At 52.0% G+C, this 17,546-nt stretch overlaps 1 protein-coding gene across 1 annotated transcript in view; it reads left to right on the top strand.

Moving 5' to 3' along the window:
- Positions 1 to 3,567: 3,567 nt before the first annotated feature.
- The window catches only part of APCDD1L (APC down-regulated 1 like), a 49,610-nt gene continuing 35,631 nt past the window's right edge, over positions 3,568 to 17,546 (top strand). The window contains exon 1 of the mRNA XM_068566069.1: positions 3,568 to 3,642. Within this exon, the coding sequence (XP_068422170.1) occupies positions 3,594 to 3,642 (49 nt within the window). The 5' untranslated portion in view covers positions 3,568 to 3,593. The remainder of the gene's footprint in view (positions 3,643 to 17,546) is intronic.

Below are 17,546 nucleotides of genomic sequence, written 5' to 3' on the forward strand. Positions count from 1 at the left end.
CCTCTGGAGGCCAAAACGCGATAATGCCCACGGACATGACTCACGGCCAGCAGAGTCCGGGCTCAAGAAATATTGGCTTCTCCCCCAAACAACCTTATAATTACTACCATTTCCAGTGTTCTCAGGTGATGGTCCTGTAGGTAAGAAAGGGGTCAGGAATCGAGCGAAAACCACCCTTTCTTCAGCAAAATGTGAGGTCTGGACAGTATAACTTTTTTGGTTAAAAATAAATATCTATGTTTGAAGCCAAATAAGTTTAGCTTCAGTTCCTTCTCTCTCTTTTGTTTGATCTCCTTGTGACCAGAGGGGAGTCTCGTTCAAACACTATTTGTTCATTTTCTTTTTCTGTTTCTTTCTTTTTTTTTTTTTTTTTTGGCCAGTGGTAATGGATATGTAAGGATATTGACAACAACATTGGGATAGCAGAGGAATTGAAAATGCTATACATTGATCAATGGGAAACTAGCTAAATTAATTATACTGCATATACACAATAAAATACCATGAAGAAAGCAAACACATATATAGTCTTTGGTTGAACCATATACCATTCTAAGTGCTCTACATTACATATACTATCTCACATAATTTCCCAACAATACTACTACTATCCCATTTTACATATGAGACAAGAAGTTAAGTAACATGCCCAAGATGACACACATATATATATATTTTTTTCTATGTCATAATATTGACATTCAGTCCAGTAATCCTCCACTGTAACAGCTCCTTTGCTATTTGTTCATTTTCTTTGCTTTTCTTTTTTTTGGAATAAAATCTGCGCTGAACAGGGAGCTTATCTGCCCTTGTGCTTCTGTTTTCTCACCTGTAAAACCAGGAGAGCAGCTCCAGTCGGCCTCGAAGGCCCTTTCCGGCTTCCCCCATCCTTCCAAGCACCACCCACCGGTAGTGTGGGGCTGGGCAGGCACGGGTACCACCTGGAACTCTCAATCTCAACAGATGAGTTTAGCTAAGACTTAGGCATCACTTTGCAATAGTGTTTCCCTGTCATTCCTAAGCCTCTTCGAAGAATGGCTGTTATTATAGAATGGGCTTTCTTGTTTAGGATCTCCAGATTCAGAATGAAGCCAAGAGCACGGTCAGACAGAGCATCCTGTGCAGACACAAGAGCATCCCAGACACAAGCAGGGACTCAGGAGTTCTGCCACCTTCCAGCTGTCTGGCCTTGGGACAGTGGCCCAACCTCTCTGAACTCAGTTTCCTCGTTCTGTGAAATGGGGCCAACAAGACTTTCTACTTCTCATCAGGTTGTCCGGATATAAAGTATACGCATCTAAAGCACCTGGCCCACACGAAGGTCGAAATAATTATCAGAAATTCCTCTTACTTATAAATAAGCCAGTACAACAATTACTACATAAGCACCAGGCTTTGCAGGGAAGTTCCCATTTCTAATAGCAGCACAATAGGTTCTGAAAGTACTGAATCATAACCCCACCTGAGACATCAATGTCACGCCTCCTCCCCGTGCCAAACCATTAATACTCAAAGCCCCATCAGCGACCTGGGACAGCAAAATGCCCGCATTCAGGAAGTCCAGAGAGTACAGCCTCAAACACTCACGGACAGAATAGCATGCAGTGTTTAAAACGATCCATAATTGTACATTTTGAAAATTTAAAGGCACATAATTGCCACAAATAATCACAATTATGCAATTATAAATAATCACCCCTCACAACTCTCCTCCCACCCATAAGTTACCCCTTTCACGGAAACTTAACATGTGGCGCGCGTGCGGCCACTGTCTGCCGGGGAGCTGGTGCCATCGCGGTTTCAGGAAGGCCACCTCGAGTCTCATGCTGTTCTCAGCAATTCACAGAGACCAGAAAAAAGTGTCATTTTCAGGAAGGGAATTGATCGTTTCTCTCACATTTCCATTTGTGTAAGATCACGCTGTGGCCTCATTCCTCTTTGCTATTCTGTTGCCTCCAGAGAAGAGGAAAGCTAAGGACAGCCCAGGGGTCCCCAGTCAGGGGTCCTTGGATTGAAGTTGAAATTGAAAGGCTCCAGAGGCCCCTGGGAGCCTCACCCAAGCTTCTGCTAAGGAATCAAAAGATGGGGTGCTGTCTACCAACCCCCAGGGCCAAGCAGCCCACAGATGTGGGCGGGTGGGTCTATGAGCCCTTTAGAGGGCAGGTCAACCGCCTGGACGTGCACTCTGGACACGGACCTGTCCCTACGTGCCCAAGTCCTCCCCAAGGGGACAATCTCCATCTCTCCTGTCTTATTCTCTCCCTCTCTTCCTCCTTCTTTCTCATTCTCTTATTCTTTCTCCCTTTTCCATTCTCCTTTCTGTCCATCTCTCTCTCCTCTCAGCCTTAATCCTTTGTCCCCGCCTTTCTCTCTTTGTCTCTCTCTCTCTGCCCTTTTCTCTCTTCCCCCTCTCCCTTTTTACTTTCTCTCCTTTCTTGGTTCTACCTTCTCTCTCTCTCTCTCTCTCTCTCTCTCTCTCTCTCTCCCTCTCCCAGTTAAGGACAACACAATGAAAACAGACACCTTGATCTATGCATCTCAGGCCTCCACCCCCATCCCCACACAGCTTTACTTCCGTTCTCCCGATGATCTGTGCACGTAGGAACAATCCAGTTACATTTCTCTAATCCACGTGATTCTCTGTCTCCTCTTCATTCATAAATCCAAGACCTTGGGAAGTCCTCCATCCCAGATGCTACTCCTGTTCTTCAAGGCTTGCCTGCCACGGGGGAGCTGCCTGGGGAGGCCCAGGGCCTGGGGTCGGGGGTCGGGGGGGAGGAGGTGACTGGTTTGGGGGCGTCCCGTCCATCCCCCTCCTCCTCCTCCCAGCTGCCTTGCCTCTGAGCTGCCACCCTCAGCTGACTCACTCAGATGGGAAATGGGGGGGGGAGGAGTGGGGGGGGGGGGAACCGCCCTGGTCTACTCCACACTGTTTGCCCAGATGCTCTTTGGAGCCGAGACGAGCTAATCACAGGGAGCGGCTGTGGGCTGCGGGGCGCCCCAGGTTGGCCACATTCACTGCGCTCCTGCACTCGCCGGCCTCCAAGTTGACGCAACTTTTCCAAGAGTATCTGTAAGGCCTGAATAGAAGCCTTGGGGGTCTGAGGGCCCAGAGGGCGTACAGGAGCTTCCCCTGACCCCCTCGCCCTTCTAGGAAACAGCCTGGATAGGGGTGCGCTTTGGCTGGAGGAGCGCACCGCACCGTCTGACTTGTCCCGGACAAGAGTTTGAGGGAGGCCTCCCTGCTCGCTGCAAAGACCTGGCGGGGAGGCAAGAACCCGGGCACGGAGGGGGGTCGACTGGGGGTTCTGAATGGCAGGAGGAGCTGCGCCAGAGGGCTGGGCGCGAGACGCTGCAGTGCGCGCAACGCCCGAGGCTGTCTCCACCTCTTCTGGCAGCTTGGACCTATGAGTGCGCAGCTCGACTTACAACCATCAACAGCCCGGGAGGTGAGCGCGTGCGAGCGCCGAGGGGGGCGCAGGACCCTCGCCACTTCCTCGCAGGACCCCAGCGGGCTGCCGGAGTCCGCTGCCACCGGACGACCGCGCGCCCACGCCTCCTCTCCCTGGGGGCCGTCCTGCCACCCCGACGGGATGCCCGCAGCCATGCTTCCCTACGCTTGCGTCCTGGTGCTTTTGGGAGGTAGGTGCCACCCTCCCCCCACCGGTTCGCCGCCTAAGGTCGGAAGGGAGGGAGCTGCCGTCTGAAGTTCCTTGGGGCTTCTTGGGGACTGCTGTATGCGCCTGTGAACCGGGCCGGCGATTCCGCGCTTTCCGCTCTCTTCTCCAGCCTCACCCGGCCAGCACCTGCCTCACCTCCAGGCTCTTCCTGGGCCCTGTGTGGGGTAAGCCGGTTCCGGCACCACATGCACTCCCGCTGCAGGCTGACTTCCAGGCACTCGGAGCAGCTCCTGGTGCCGGGCCCTGGGGTGGCTGGGACCTCCAAAAATATTCAGGAGGATCCCAGGCCCACTGAGACTCCCTCGGCAAGGTACAAGCTCCACGTCACTCAGACCAAGGCTACAGAATCTGGTCTTGCCCACTGAAGTCCTAGACCTGCTGGGACTCAGAGCTATGTCCTGCAGCAGAGCTGGGGAAGAAGTTAGGGGAGGGTACAGTGACCCTGGGCCCTCCCCTAACTTCTGGTGCCCAGCAGGCCTGGGCCGGGGAGGCAAGGGACCACAGGACCCCTGGTAGAGGAGACAAGTGCCATCTCCAGGACTAACTGCTGTCCCGCTGCCTCTTCTTAGGGCGTAGGAATGAACGAAAGTCTGCAAATGCCAGCTGCCCCTGGTGCGCCACCATTGGCAAAAATGACAATGATGACCACAGTGTGCCAGGCTCACCCCCAAGCACCCCCACCTTGTGACGGGTTAAGAATTCTGGCCCTGGAGTCAGACCACCTGGTTCCAAAGCCCAGATCAGCTTCATATCAACCTGTGTGGCCTTGGGCAGGCATGTCCATCAGCTCTCTTAGACTCAACTTTCTCATCTGTCAAATGGGCTCACCAGATCCTCACCTCTGTCTGGGATTACTGTGAGGATTTCAAGGAGAGCAGGAGAAGCACCTAGCACCTGCTTCCTGGCCCTGAGGCGTCAGGTCCTGCAGGAAGACACGCTGCGCAGGTACAGCCAAGCACGCTTTACTCCACTTACAGGCAAGGAGCAAAGTCAGGTCTCCCTGCAGGCGCTCTGCAATCAGCCCCGAATTTCTAAGCAAGATATTTGAAGAAGAGATGAACGGGGTCTGAAGGAAAGTGGAGGGAAGGTGTGTTAGCAGTTTGAAGAGCTGCAGATACATCCACCAAAAGGGGACATTTATCTCAGGGCTGTGGTGAGAGGTCACACAGCCGTCCACCGTCATGGAGTCCTCCCTCAGAGCAAAAATAGGCCACGGCAGCTCTGTGCCAGGACAGTAAGAGTGGAAGGAAGGGGGCGAGGAGAGGGTGGCTGACAAAAGAGCCTGTGTACTTTCCTTTTGGGCACGGAGCTGGGAAGGGGAGAAGGGGGATGCTGTGTCTTCATCTCTCCTCCACCTCCTCCCCGGCTGTTCCATCCCGTGGGAATGGGACAGTCCAGCGCAGTAGGATAGATTACCCCAGAAACCTGCAGTCTTGGTCATCACGCAGCGCTGTTGTCCTTGGCAAGCCCCGAGCTTCTGTCATGCCAATAAAATCACTGCAAGTGTAGCCTCGCGGCTCGTTCTCCGGAGTCCTGCTGCTTTGCTCCTTGGTGACCTTTCACCACCGCAAGTCAGACAGATTCCACAGGAGAGAAGCCAAGAGTACCCGGCGGGCCCAGGCGAGCGCAGGAGGCCGCTGTGGAGCCCGTGATTCAGACCCAGACGCTAGGAAGGGCGCCGGTCCCATGCGGGCTGCCTTCAAAGTTCCCTGCTCTAAGCCAGGAACCATTTTCCACTGAACCCTTTTTCAAAAGTCCTTTTCACCACTGGCTGTATCACCAGGCAAGAGGATCTTTGTGCTTTAGCGAAAGGAAACAGAACCCCGTTAATCCTTCAGATACTTAGATAATTTGGGTACCTGAGCTGAGGGAAGCCTGAACTTCACGTCTCCAGGTTCACAAACTTTAGGCACACCAACGGCCCCAGCGCGGGAACTCACCTTGACACACACACACACACACACACACACACACACACACGCACCCCAGGGTTTCTCAGCCTCGGCGCTGCTGATGTTGTGGTCCAGATCCTTCTCTGCTGGGCGCCGTCCCGTGCACTGCAGCATCCCTGGCTCCACCTACCACATGCCAGTAGCCACACCTCCCAGTTAGGACAACCAAAAATGTCCCCAAACACTGCCAGATGTCCCCTGGGGGCCACAGTTGTCCCCGGTTGAGACTCACTGGTATGGGCAGATCAAATTCAACTGGTAGCTTTTGAGATGAATCTGTCAAAATCACCGGGTCGGATGGATTTTGTTATTCTTGCTCTGAGCAATCAGGAAATCAAAGGCACAGTTGGCCCAAGAAAAACAACACAATCTAGGTAGTTTCTAATTTGGATGTTGATTTTTCCCATTTGTCCTCTCTCCCTCTTGTCTCTGAAAATGTCCTCCCTGGGGATAAGAGGAGCTAGGCTGTGGGTAAGCGTGGTTAGTTACCCGCTGGAGCAAACCCTCCTCAAAACCCTGCAACGCCAGATGTGTCTTGTGCCAGTGCAGTGGCTTCCAGCTTTGGTTCACTCCTCAGCAATTTCTGGCTTTTAAAAATCTCCTTACTCAACAATTTATGCTTGAGGGAGAAAATGAAAAACCACAGCTTCTTTTTTTTCTCTCATTTGTATTTTTTTTTTTCTAATTTCAGTCCTGCTTTTATCTCTAGCCATATACTTTGCAATGGCAAGTTATCATTTAGAGACAGATTAACTAGAACAAAATCACGGGCCATTCCATAATAAATTAGTTGTTGATATGGGGGCTCTGTTTCAAAACCAAGAGTAAAAACTGGGGAGAAAATTAACTTAAGTACACTCGTCTGAAAAATCAAAGGTGAAAAGAGGTCGGTAATTGTATTCATTATTTAAAACAAAGAATTTTGAACAGAATCTGCCCCTTGCTGCTTTGTGAGGCTCACGTTGTAGACAGATCATCATGGCCAGCTGTTTCACTTATGTTCTGACCGAGGCTGGAATCTCCAAATTCAAAACAACCAACTCAAGGCTAATAGAGCAGCTTCCTTGATTTCCAAACCATCTGGATGGCAAACTAGTAAGAAGCTACATGTGAAGAAGTACTTGGGAAATGTATTGGAAGTTCACTATGTTCATGAAAACTGTAAGCCAGAATGAGCCCCTGGTAAGACTTCCAAGATACAGTGCTTCACTGCCAAAGTCAGCCTCTGAACTTGAGGGCATCTGAGCTGAGCTGGGGGGACTGTAGGGAAGGAAATGAATTCTGAAGTTGGCGCCGGAGGTGGCCATGAGTTGTGGCCAGTGGTGGTGGTGTGACCGTCCCTCAAATCAGAATGGCTTTCAGAAGCCCTTTGTGCAGAGCCCGCCCCCGACCCTGGAGCTGGGAGTGCAGGTGTCCTGGTGAACAGGATGTCCCAGAGAATGTCAGGCCTCCCAGCGGGAAGGGCAACCAGTCCACTAGGCATTGGGACACCGGGGAGGCAGGGCTGGTGCCCACCCAGGACCTCCACCTGTGCAACGGGAGGTTGCCTGGTCTCGGCTGAATCTAACGCATGTCTTGTGTGCTACAGAGAGCTTGAGAGCAGCATCTTGGGAACTGAACAGACCTGGGTCCCATTTTAGCTTTGTCACCTATGTCCCCATCAGTGAGTTGAGAATGGTGATAGCTCCACCCTCAAGGGATGATCGAAGGGTTAAATGAGATGTCGTGTGGTCAGCACTGGACACCAAGAACCTTGTGACCCCTCCCTGCTGTTAGTGCTGAGAGCTGGACCCTGCACTCGACTCTCCAGACCCGGACAAGAAAGAGGCAGGTCAGGGCTCTCAGCCAGGCGCCAGTTCAACTTGAGCTTGGGTGCGTCACTTCCTGGCCATCTCTTTTTGGTGGGTGCTGTAATTTCTTCCCACTCTGATGTTCCGTGTGTCCTCAAGAACACCATGGCTAGTCTAATGATACCGACAACAGCAACAAAATTAGCAACTGTTCCTATTCAGCGAACCAGGGTCAGCCCTCCTTGTACACCATCTCCTATAACCCTCCTCCAGCCCCAGCTGTCAGCCTCAGTTTCCTGACCTGTGAAATGGGAAGGGTGGCCGCCCTCACTGCTGGGGTCAGACCTGTCTAGCAGAGAGGGGCCCAGGTGAGTTTCCGATCAGAGAATGCGTTTTGGGGGCCTTGCTGTGTATGCGCCACTCACTGGGGGGAGGTGCTGAGGACCGAGGAACAAATGGGGCAGCTCCTGCCCTTGTGGAAGTCGGAGTCAAACAGACAATGAAATCTCCAGCGAGCAAGTAATAACAATACGAGAGTGACGAGCACTGTACAGAGCAGGTCTGGGGCATCTAGCCTGGGCTGGGAGGTTAAGGAAGGCCTCCCTGAAAAGGCGAAAGAACTGAAACTTGAAAAAAAAGAGGGCTGTTTAACTAGAGGAGAAGGAGGAAGAGGAGGGACATCCAAGGAGAGGAACTAGCATGTGCCTGGATGCGAAAGAAAACAGCCACATGTTCAGGGACCAGAGAGAAGGCCGCTGAGGCCGGTGAGGAGGGAGTGAAGGTGCAGAGTGTGGGCGAGGTCAGAGGTTATCAGGGGCTCAATCGTCGAGGGCCATGGGGCCTCGGAAGGAGTCGGACATTATGTCAAGGGTGATGGAGGGTCCCCTGAAGGGCTTCCCGCAGGGTGCGGAGGGGCAGGGGATGCCTCACTGAGAAGTAGTGAGTTCCTCACCACTGGAGCCTTCCTAGAGCGAACGGGATGATGGTGGGTAGCACTGGCTAGGGAGTTGCCTGCATTTGCTTCTAGCCCCGAAAGCCTCTGATTCTAAGGAGTCCCACCAACCTCCTAGTACAGGACATGGGCTTTCAACTGTCATTTTGGCCCCCCATAGACCCCCCCCTCAAAATTGAGTGCCCAGTAAGGATACTGGTAATGGTGATAGGCTACACTCACCAGCATTCAAGGTGTCCAACCATCCCGGGCTCAGTGCCGCCCCTGCTTCAGCACTTGAGGCAGGCTCTGCCCTGGTCCCCATCTTACAGCATCCCCGGGAGGAGGAGCAGGGTGGGACGCACAGCCTCTCCCCAGACACCTCCTCTAGGTCATTACTCTGGCTCATTTTTCCTGGTCTCTTCTCCTCACCACGACCATTAGCATCTAATCAAGGCGGTCAGCCACCCTCAGGGGCATTTTGCGATTTAAAACACTTATATTCTATCAAGATGTAGGAGGTAAGAAAGTCCACCAACTAGAGTCACTTATGTTTTATGGGACTCAGTCCCAGCCAGAGCCTCCGTCCAGCTCAGTGGTGTTCACACCTCGGCCTCCTCCTTTGAGCCCCTGCTCCTTGGTCCCCATGTGACCCTCATCCCCACACACTTCACAGACAAGCTTTCTTCCTCCTCAGAGAAGATGTCACCAGCCACCTTCTGTGACCAGGACACAGTCACACTGTGTCCGCCTGTCCATCCAGCCACACCCCTTTCCACCACAGTCTCCACACACACACATGCTGTTCCTTCGGCTTAGAACGCCGTTCCCTGCCCCTAGCCTCCCCTAGCCTCCCCTTCCCCTGCAGATTTGGGTATAAATTCCTAGCCGTGGAACTGCTGCAGCAAAATGTGTGTGTCAAATTCTTCTACCAGCCTTCCTTCCGAACGGGTTGCACAGTCAACAACCCCCATGGATGGCCTATGAGAGCCCCCATTTCCCACATCCTTGCCAACCCTGGTCATGATCGTTCTTTAAAAATCTCACCAGTGGCAATGCTTGGTTGTTTAGACTCGCATTCCTTTAATTATGAGCAAAGAGGAACGTCTTATCTGTCTTACCCCTTTCATTGATTTTCCTGTGAGATGTCTGGTCGTATCCTTTGCCGATTTTTATATCAGACTTTAAAACAACTTTTCTTCTTATTGATTTGTCAGTGCTCTTTATGTAGAGAGGAGTAGCTGTCTCCTGTATATGTTGCAGTTTTTCCCAGCTTGCCGTTTGTCCACCGAAGCTTCCTAAAAGAGAATTTACTCATTGTTCCTCGTTTCTTTCATGTTTACTCCATTGAAACGTGCAGAGGCACATGGGTTTTAAGCTAAATGTGCATTTTTTTACCCAGGAGGAGAATAGATGGCCAGATATGCTTACCATAAATGACCATATATGGGGTCTGTGTGTGAGAGAGAAACTGACTTTCCTCAGAGGGAGAGACACAGCCCAAGCGCTGTGCTAAGCACAGCATCAGTGATACCCCGTTTGATTCTTGCAACCTCCCATGCCATGGGCACCATTTTACAGAAGACGAAAGCAAGACCACACACCCAAGGTCATCCAGCCGGCAAGCCCAGGGGCTGAGATTTGTGGGCCCCTCCTGGGGCAGTTCAGCTCGAAGTTCAGGCAAGGACCTCCCTGCCCTGCTGCCGGTTTGAAAGAACCAGGGTTTAGAGCCAAGTCTGGGCACCAGGAGATACAGGCTCTCGGAGGCATCTGGGCTGGTGGTTTACATAACACGACTTAATGGGGAAGATTGCAGCGCAGAGACCACAGGCATGCTAACAAGAGCAGCGTTTTAAATCCCCAATTAAATGTTAATCTGAGAGTTGTTGAAGAGGGAAGGATCCTAATGGTCCATCTGCAGAGACCGCAGAGCTGGCTGGGCTCTGGAATTCAACTTCCCATGTTCAAATTCCAGCTGCTCCACTGACTGCAAATTACTTAATCCTTCCGTGCCTCAGTTTCCTCCTTTGTGAAACGACGTCTACCCCAAGGGGTTGCTCTGAGAAATAGGTGTTACTGTCCATGTGAAAAGTTTAACACAGTGCTAGGCACACAACAAGGGCTTGGTGATGTCGCTCACATCGTTATTTTCTTCTATGTTTTTTAAATTAATCTATTTATTTATTTATTTATTTTTGGCTGCCTTGGGTCTTCGTTGCTGTGAGCGAGCTTTCTCTAGTTGCGGCGAGAGGGGGCTACTCTTCGTTGCAGTGGGCGGGCTTCTCATTGCGGTGGCTTCTCTTGTTGCAGAGCATGGGCTCTAGGCGCACGGGCTTCAGTAGTTGCGGCATGCGGGCTCAGTAGTTGTGGCTCGCGAGCTCTAGAGCGCAGGCTCAGTAGTTGTGGCACACGGGCTTAGTTGCTCCGCAGCATGTGGGATCCTCCCGGGCCAGGGATCGAACCCGTGTCCCCTGCATTGGCAGGCGGACTCTTAACCATTGCGCCACCAGGGAAGTCCCACTCACATCATTATTAAGGTGACAGGACACTGCCCTGCAGGGTCCAATCTTGGGATTATCCTATACTACCCTTCTTAGGGGTGGCTGCAAGGCATTCTGGGACATCAGGAGTGTGGCCGGAGAGGAAGGGTCAGAAAGGGTGGTGACACAGTCAGAGGAGGATGGGGGCGCAGAGTAAGAAAAGGGAGTCAGAAGCCCAAGTCCCTGCTTCCAAAGGCGTGCGGGAGCTTGGGTTGCCTTTGTCTGGTAATGTATCCAAAGTGCCCATCTGGTGGGTGGGTCAGTGTCATGCATTTCAGGAAGTCTGTATTTGTGTCCCAAGGCTACTACTGTACAAGGTACCACAAACTAGGTGCCTTAAAACAACAGAAACTTATTGTCTCACAGTTCCGGAAGTCTGAAATCCAGGTGTCAACAGGGCCATGCTTTCTCTGAAACCTGTAGAGGAGAATCCTTCCTTGCCTCTCGTAGCTTCTAGGGTTTGCTGACAGTCCTCGGCTTTCCTTGACTTTAAATGCATCACTGCGGTCTCTGCCCCTGTTGTCCCATGGCTATTCTCTCCTCTTCTTATAAGGAGACCAGGCATCTTGGGTTAGGGCCCGTTCTACCCCAATATGATCTCATCTTAACTATTTATATCTGTAACATTCCTATTTCTAAAAAAAAAAAGAAAAAAAAAAAGGTCACATTCTAAGGTACTGGGGGTTAGGACTTGAACATATCTTTTTGGAGGATGCAATTGAACCCATAACACCTACTGTTGTATCTGAAGGGCCCACCCTGCTGGGTGGGGTGGTACCAGGTGTTTCTGGGAAGAGGAGATTCGAGAAGTTATGGGATCAGCCTGTAATTGAGAGGTGAGTGGGACAGGACCAAGCCATACCCAGGGACCTGGGAGGGAAGGGAGGCCAGGAGACCAGAACCTAAATACTCCCCATTAGGCAGTGACTTAAATAAAATTTGAGGGAATTATGAACCCACAAAAAAATTATATATCTAAAAAACATTGAATGATGGGAAGATATTTTGGGCATAATGTTAGAACAGAAACCCAGTGTATGTGCATTTGATCTCAGTTATGTTTTCATGGTGGAGGGGGGCATCCTTACCTTTTAAAATACAGACAAAATCATATGAAATGGGTGGTTATTTCTGAGAGGTGGGATTATGGGTGATTTCTCCCTTTGTCTTTTTATGTTTTTTTCTGTACTTCCTATAGGATCCATTCCATCTGGGGCTGGGGAGTCCAAGGAAAGGGGCTGAGTTTGCCCCAAATCTCCCAGATTTGCACTCCCGCACAGTTGCTAGGATCTCAGCAGGAGAGGTTGGTTAGAGAAATGATGGAGGCTGGGGCCTGTGAAACCTGACCCAGCTGCAGGGCTGGGTCCTGGTATCAGAAGTGGGATCAGCCCCAATGGCACCATCTCTCCTGGGCAGTAGAGATGCTCTTAGGCAGGCAGGTGTCCTGGGTGCTGATGTGAGGAACAGCAGTGTCCCAACCATTCAGATATTTAGACAGGAACTTGTACCCTCCTTGCTGCAAGGAGAGGGGGATGCCAAGGTGCCCTGTGTCCAGTCAAACAGACAGGACTTCAGAAGAGGGAACTGGAGTCCTACTAGGGTGGCTGAGGCCAGACCATAGCTATGGATGGATCAATATCATCGACAGCCAACATCCACTGGGCACCTGCTCTTGTTCAGCACTGTGGGAGCATTGTATTATTTCTTCACGATTGCCTTGCGATTTGGGTACCGCTGTTATCACCATTTCACACCTGAGGAGATGGAGGCCACTGGACTAGGATGCTTCTGAAGGGGCAGAAGCCTGGAAAGACTGCAGCCCGGGGGGCTCTTGGTTGCTCAGGAACCGTCCACAGCATGTGAGATCCCAGCCCCAGTTAGCGCAGAACTCACGGCTCCCTGGTGGCCCTAAGGTACTGACAGTCTCTCCACACAGTGAGCCCAGGGCCAGGAGACCCACCACCCATCACACAGAGGAAGCAGGGAAGGTGGAGTCCAATGCCGGGGAGATTCATTGTGCTACCTGTTGGTCCCATGAAGTGGGACCAAAGTGGAGCCTTTGCCCCCCAACTGCTTCTCAAGTCCTCTTCTGCTTGAAGCCAAACTGCAGTGGACAAGTGCTGGGTTTGCCTGCCTAGGTTCCATGCTCCCTTTTTCTGCCAACAGCAAAGTTTCCCTTACTGGCTCTAATCCTGGAGGACTTGTCAATCAAAGTGCCTCCCCTCCACCTGGGGCATGAGTCTCAGGCCGGGCAAATAGCTATCCCCAGAGCTTAACGTGCACTACAATACTTGAGCTGCCCTCCTCAAGGCTTAATATTAAATTATACACAAAAAGGGAAGCAAAGCAATAGCTCACACCCAACCAATCTTTCCCAAAAATATGCATAAAAACAAAGCACAAGACATAGATGTGTTTAGTTTGGAATTACCAGTGACCACAGCAAAACGAAATTATTTGTTCTTTGAAATGTACAATTAGAGTTGTTTTAGCATGTGTTTTTGGTGGCTGGGTGTGGTTTCTAGATAGTTTGAAACTGAAGTCTACTGTTTGGCCCGTCAGCTTTAACCCAGTTCTGATGGGCTCCACTTTCCTTTTTTTTTTCTTTTTTTAAAATTTTATTTATTTATTTATTTATGGCTGTGTTGGGTCTTCGTTTCTGTGCGAGGGCTCTCTCTAGTTGTGGCAAGCGGGGGCCACTCTTCATCGCGGTGCGCGGGCCTCTCACTATCGCGGCCTCTCTTGTTGCGGAGCACAGGCTCCAGACGCGCAGGCTCAGTAATTGTAGCTCACGGGCTTAGCTGGCCTAGTTGCTCCGCGGCATGTGGGATCTTCCCAGACCAGGGCTCGAACCCGTGTCCCCTGCATTGGCAGGCAGATTCTCAACCACTGCGCCACCAGGGAAGCCCTCCACTTTCCTTAACAGCAAACCACAGGTACTGAAATGAAAACCAACTTGCCAGGGGGTGAGAGTGCCTGGGCTTTTACAACTGATGTTTGGACTTACTTTTTCTTCCACAGTCTTACAATACTTTTGCATTTCATCTGCCTTTTGCAGGGGAGGTCAACTTAAAGTAACCATTGAAATCTCAGAAAAGGTAATAACCTTGTGATTGAGCAACTCGCTGCATTTTCCTGTAAACCCCACCCCAAGCTTCCAGGGACTGCAAAATGCCTGTTTGGGGCAATTCCGAGATGTATCCATTTCTGCCATTGATGGTGATTAGGGGCAGCCTGACTTCCTGAAAAGTCAGAGTTCCAGGTTACGTGTAAAGAACTAAGCCCAGTCCCATTCCGGGCATGCATTATTGCCGTGGACAGGGGCCCGGGGAACAGAGATTAGGACCCTGAGCTTCCAGAATCCTGTAAGGGCTTCAGCGGAACATGGAATCACTTGGAATCTGCGTATTCGTCGCCAGAGAGCTTCTCAGTGTGTTTGAGGCCAGAGCTGCTGGAGTTCATTATTAAGAGGGTGAAACATATTCCCTGTCTACACAGATAATTTGCTCAGAAAGCTCTTTTCCTCTTTTTTTTTTATCCCACTTAAGTATTAATACAAAGACAAACTTCTCTCTCCTCCAAATTCTGATTTAGAAGAACTAAATGAATGAGCGTGCATTTACTATGTTTTTACATAACTTCCTATCATTTCAACTCAACGATGGAAATACTTCTTCATTCCAGTGTTCTTCAAGGGGCGTTCAGTGGGTGCCAACAATGTGCCAGGCACTGTTCCCCATACTGGGGACACAGTAAGGAACAAAAGGGGCCTGGCATGGCCCTCGTGGGGCTGGCATCTAATCGGGCGGGGGGTGGGTTGGGGGAGCACAGACAATAAATAAGAAAACAAACAAACAAACGAGAAAACGACTCAGGGCGATAGCGCTATGAAAAGAAGAAAAGATAGTGACTGGGAAGGTGGGGTTGCCAGATGAGGTGTCCCTGGAAGGCCCCTCCAAGGAGGTGACACTGAAGCTCGCTCCTAAAAGATGAAAAGGAGCAGCCGCGTGACGATCGGGACGAAAGGAACCTGAGTAGGGGCTCAGCAGGTGCAGAGACCCTAAGACAGAAGGCGCTTTGGCCCGTGTAAGAAACTGAAGGAAAATCAGAATGTCTGGGGCAGGAGAGAGCGATGGAGAGCCAGAGAGGTGGGCAGGCCGGCTCACGGGGCGCCTGAAGACCTCGGGGGAGGCTGTGGTCAAGCTGAAGTGCTTTGGGAAGCCAGGGGCAGGTCTGGGGATTCAAAAGGCTCTCTGGCTGCCGAGTGGAGGATGGGAGGCAGTGGTGAAGGCTGGGGTGCACTGGTGGAGATGGGGAGAGGTGGGACTATTTCCAGGTATGCGTGGAGGCAGGAGGGTCAGGACCTGTCCGTGGACTGGACGTGGGCACCTCAGGGGCTTCCTGGGGCTGCCACACAAAATACCACAAACTAGGGGCTTAAAACAACAGAAATCTATCCTTTCATAGTTCTGGAGGCCAGAAGTCCAAAGTCAGTATATCGGCAGAGCCATGCTCCCTCTGAAGGCTTAGGGGAGCCTCCTTCCTGCCCCTTCCAGCTTCTGGCGGCTCCCGGTGTCCTTGGCTTGTGGCCGCCTCCCTCCGGTCTCTGCCCCATCTGTACAGCATTCTTCCCTGTGTCTTCTGTGTCTGTGTCCAAATTTCTCTCTTCTTCTAAGGACACCAGTCACTGGATCTGGGCCCACCCTCAGCCAGGATGACCTCATTGATCGCCTCTGGGAAAACCCGATTTCCAATACCACATTCACAGGTACCGGGAGTTAGTTAGGACTTGATTGTATCTTTCGAGGGGGACACAATTCAACCCAAAACAGGGGATAAAGAGATGACTCCCGGATGTGTGGTCTGATATGAGGGGGATGAAGGGACCTGGGGAGGGGGGATGGAGACTGTGGTGGTCGGGGTGCCATGTACTGTTGCGGGGTTGTTCACTCTACAAGAAGGAAGTGCTGTCTGTGTCCCACAAGGCTGGGTAGGAGGCGGACAGCCGGACAAGGGCACGTAGCGGTGGCCTGCAGCCTGGCCCAGAGCTCGGGCTCCATCCTGAGGCCAGTGGGGAGCTTGGAGTCCAGCCCAGGAAGGACACACTCGGATCCACGTGACACCAATCTCCCTTTGACAGCCATCTTTATTTAAAAGACGTTACGTGTAACGTGTCCTAGCCTATCTATCCTATCCTTTTATTTAAAAGCTAAAATAGGGCTTCCCTGGTGGTGCAGTGGTTGAGAGTCTGCCTGCCAATGCAGGGGACACGGGTTCGAGCCCTGGTCTGGGAAGATCCCACATGCCGCGGAGCAACTGGGCCCGTGAGCCACAGTTACTGAGCCTGCGCGTCTGGAGCCTGTGCTCCGCAACAAGAGAGGCCGCGACAGTGAGAGGCCCGCGCACCGCGATGAAGAGTGGCCCCCGCTTGCCGCAACTGGAGAAAGCCCTCGCACAGAAACAAAGAGCCAACACAGCCATAAATAAATAAATAAACAAATACTTCAAAAAAAAAAAAAGCTAAAATATTAGATTTTTTAAAAAAAATCTTTGTGTGAGATGGAAATGCCTGGTCCAAAATAGGCGCACACACAGAATATTTGTTGAAAGAATGAATGGGAGAACGGAGCCTGTTGGTAATGTGAAGCCAAGGGGGCGGGAGAGGGAGTCGAGAAGGCTTAACTCTGTCTGAGGCCAGAGAAAGGAGGTCGAAGATCCCAGAGGAGAGAGGGGACGGAGCTTGGAAGAGGAGCTAGAGAGGGGGGTCTGGGCCAGGGGAAGGGGGGCTCTGGAGCACAGGAGGACCCCACACTCCCAGGTCACATGCTCTGAGGACGTGGGTTCTCGCTGTCTTGGGGATGGGGGTGGGAGCAGGGCTGTCACCCCCCGGAGCCGGAGAGGTAGGGTCCAGGCCAGCGAAGGCTCGGCAGGGCCACCAGGGGGCGGGAACAGAGCTGATTAAGAAGGAGCCACGGGTGTGTCCAGGGGCAGCGCTAGTCCCCGCGCACGTCTGGGTCTTTCCTCCAGCAGCTCTTGGGGTCAGTGAAGGTGGGTCCAGCAACTGAGCCTTAAGAAACCAAATGGCCGAGGTCACGGCTGCCAGAAGGCAGGCAGCACAGGAGCTGGGGAAAGCAGAGGGCGCTGGCTGATGTGGGAGAAAATCTCTCTTGGCGACGGCAGGCATGGCCAGGGCTGTGGTCTGTCGGTGGGGGGGGGGTCTCTCCCGATACCCATCCTCCCTCCTCTCTGTTCTAGAACCCTTATTTCCACTGGGCGCTTGGTCGTGCAGACGGCGCAGCCTTCTCCAGCCTCCCTGGCAGCTGGTGTGGCCACGGCTTGGGAGGAGAAGTGATGTGTGAGTAACAGGAAGGGCACGCCCGCCCCCTCTCTCCTCACCCTGGTAGAAACGCAGGCCTCCCAGGTGGACACGGGACGGATGTGCGACTCCAGAAAGTGGGCAGAGATGTGAGAGTGGGACCCAGGGCCTCAGTGAGGAAAGAGCAGTGGCCGGTGGCTGGAGATGACGTCCACCAGGAGGTGATGAGTGTCAGGGGAGCCCCCACGGACAAGCGGCTTTGCCCCTGAGGAAGGAGGAACCATGATCTAGAAGCAGCATGGGCTTAGGACCTGCCACCAGGAAGGCTGACATTCAG

The sequence above is a fragment of the Eschrichtius robustus genome, chromosome 16 (assembly GCF_028021215.1).
Source record: "Eschrichtius robustus isolate mEscRob2 chromosome 16, mEscRob2.pri, whole genome shotgun sequence".
Taxonomy (NCBI): Eukaryota; Metazoa; Chordata; class Mammalia; order Artiodactyla; family Eschrichtiidae; genus Eschrichtius; species Eschrichtius robustus.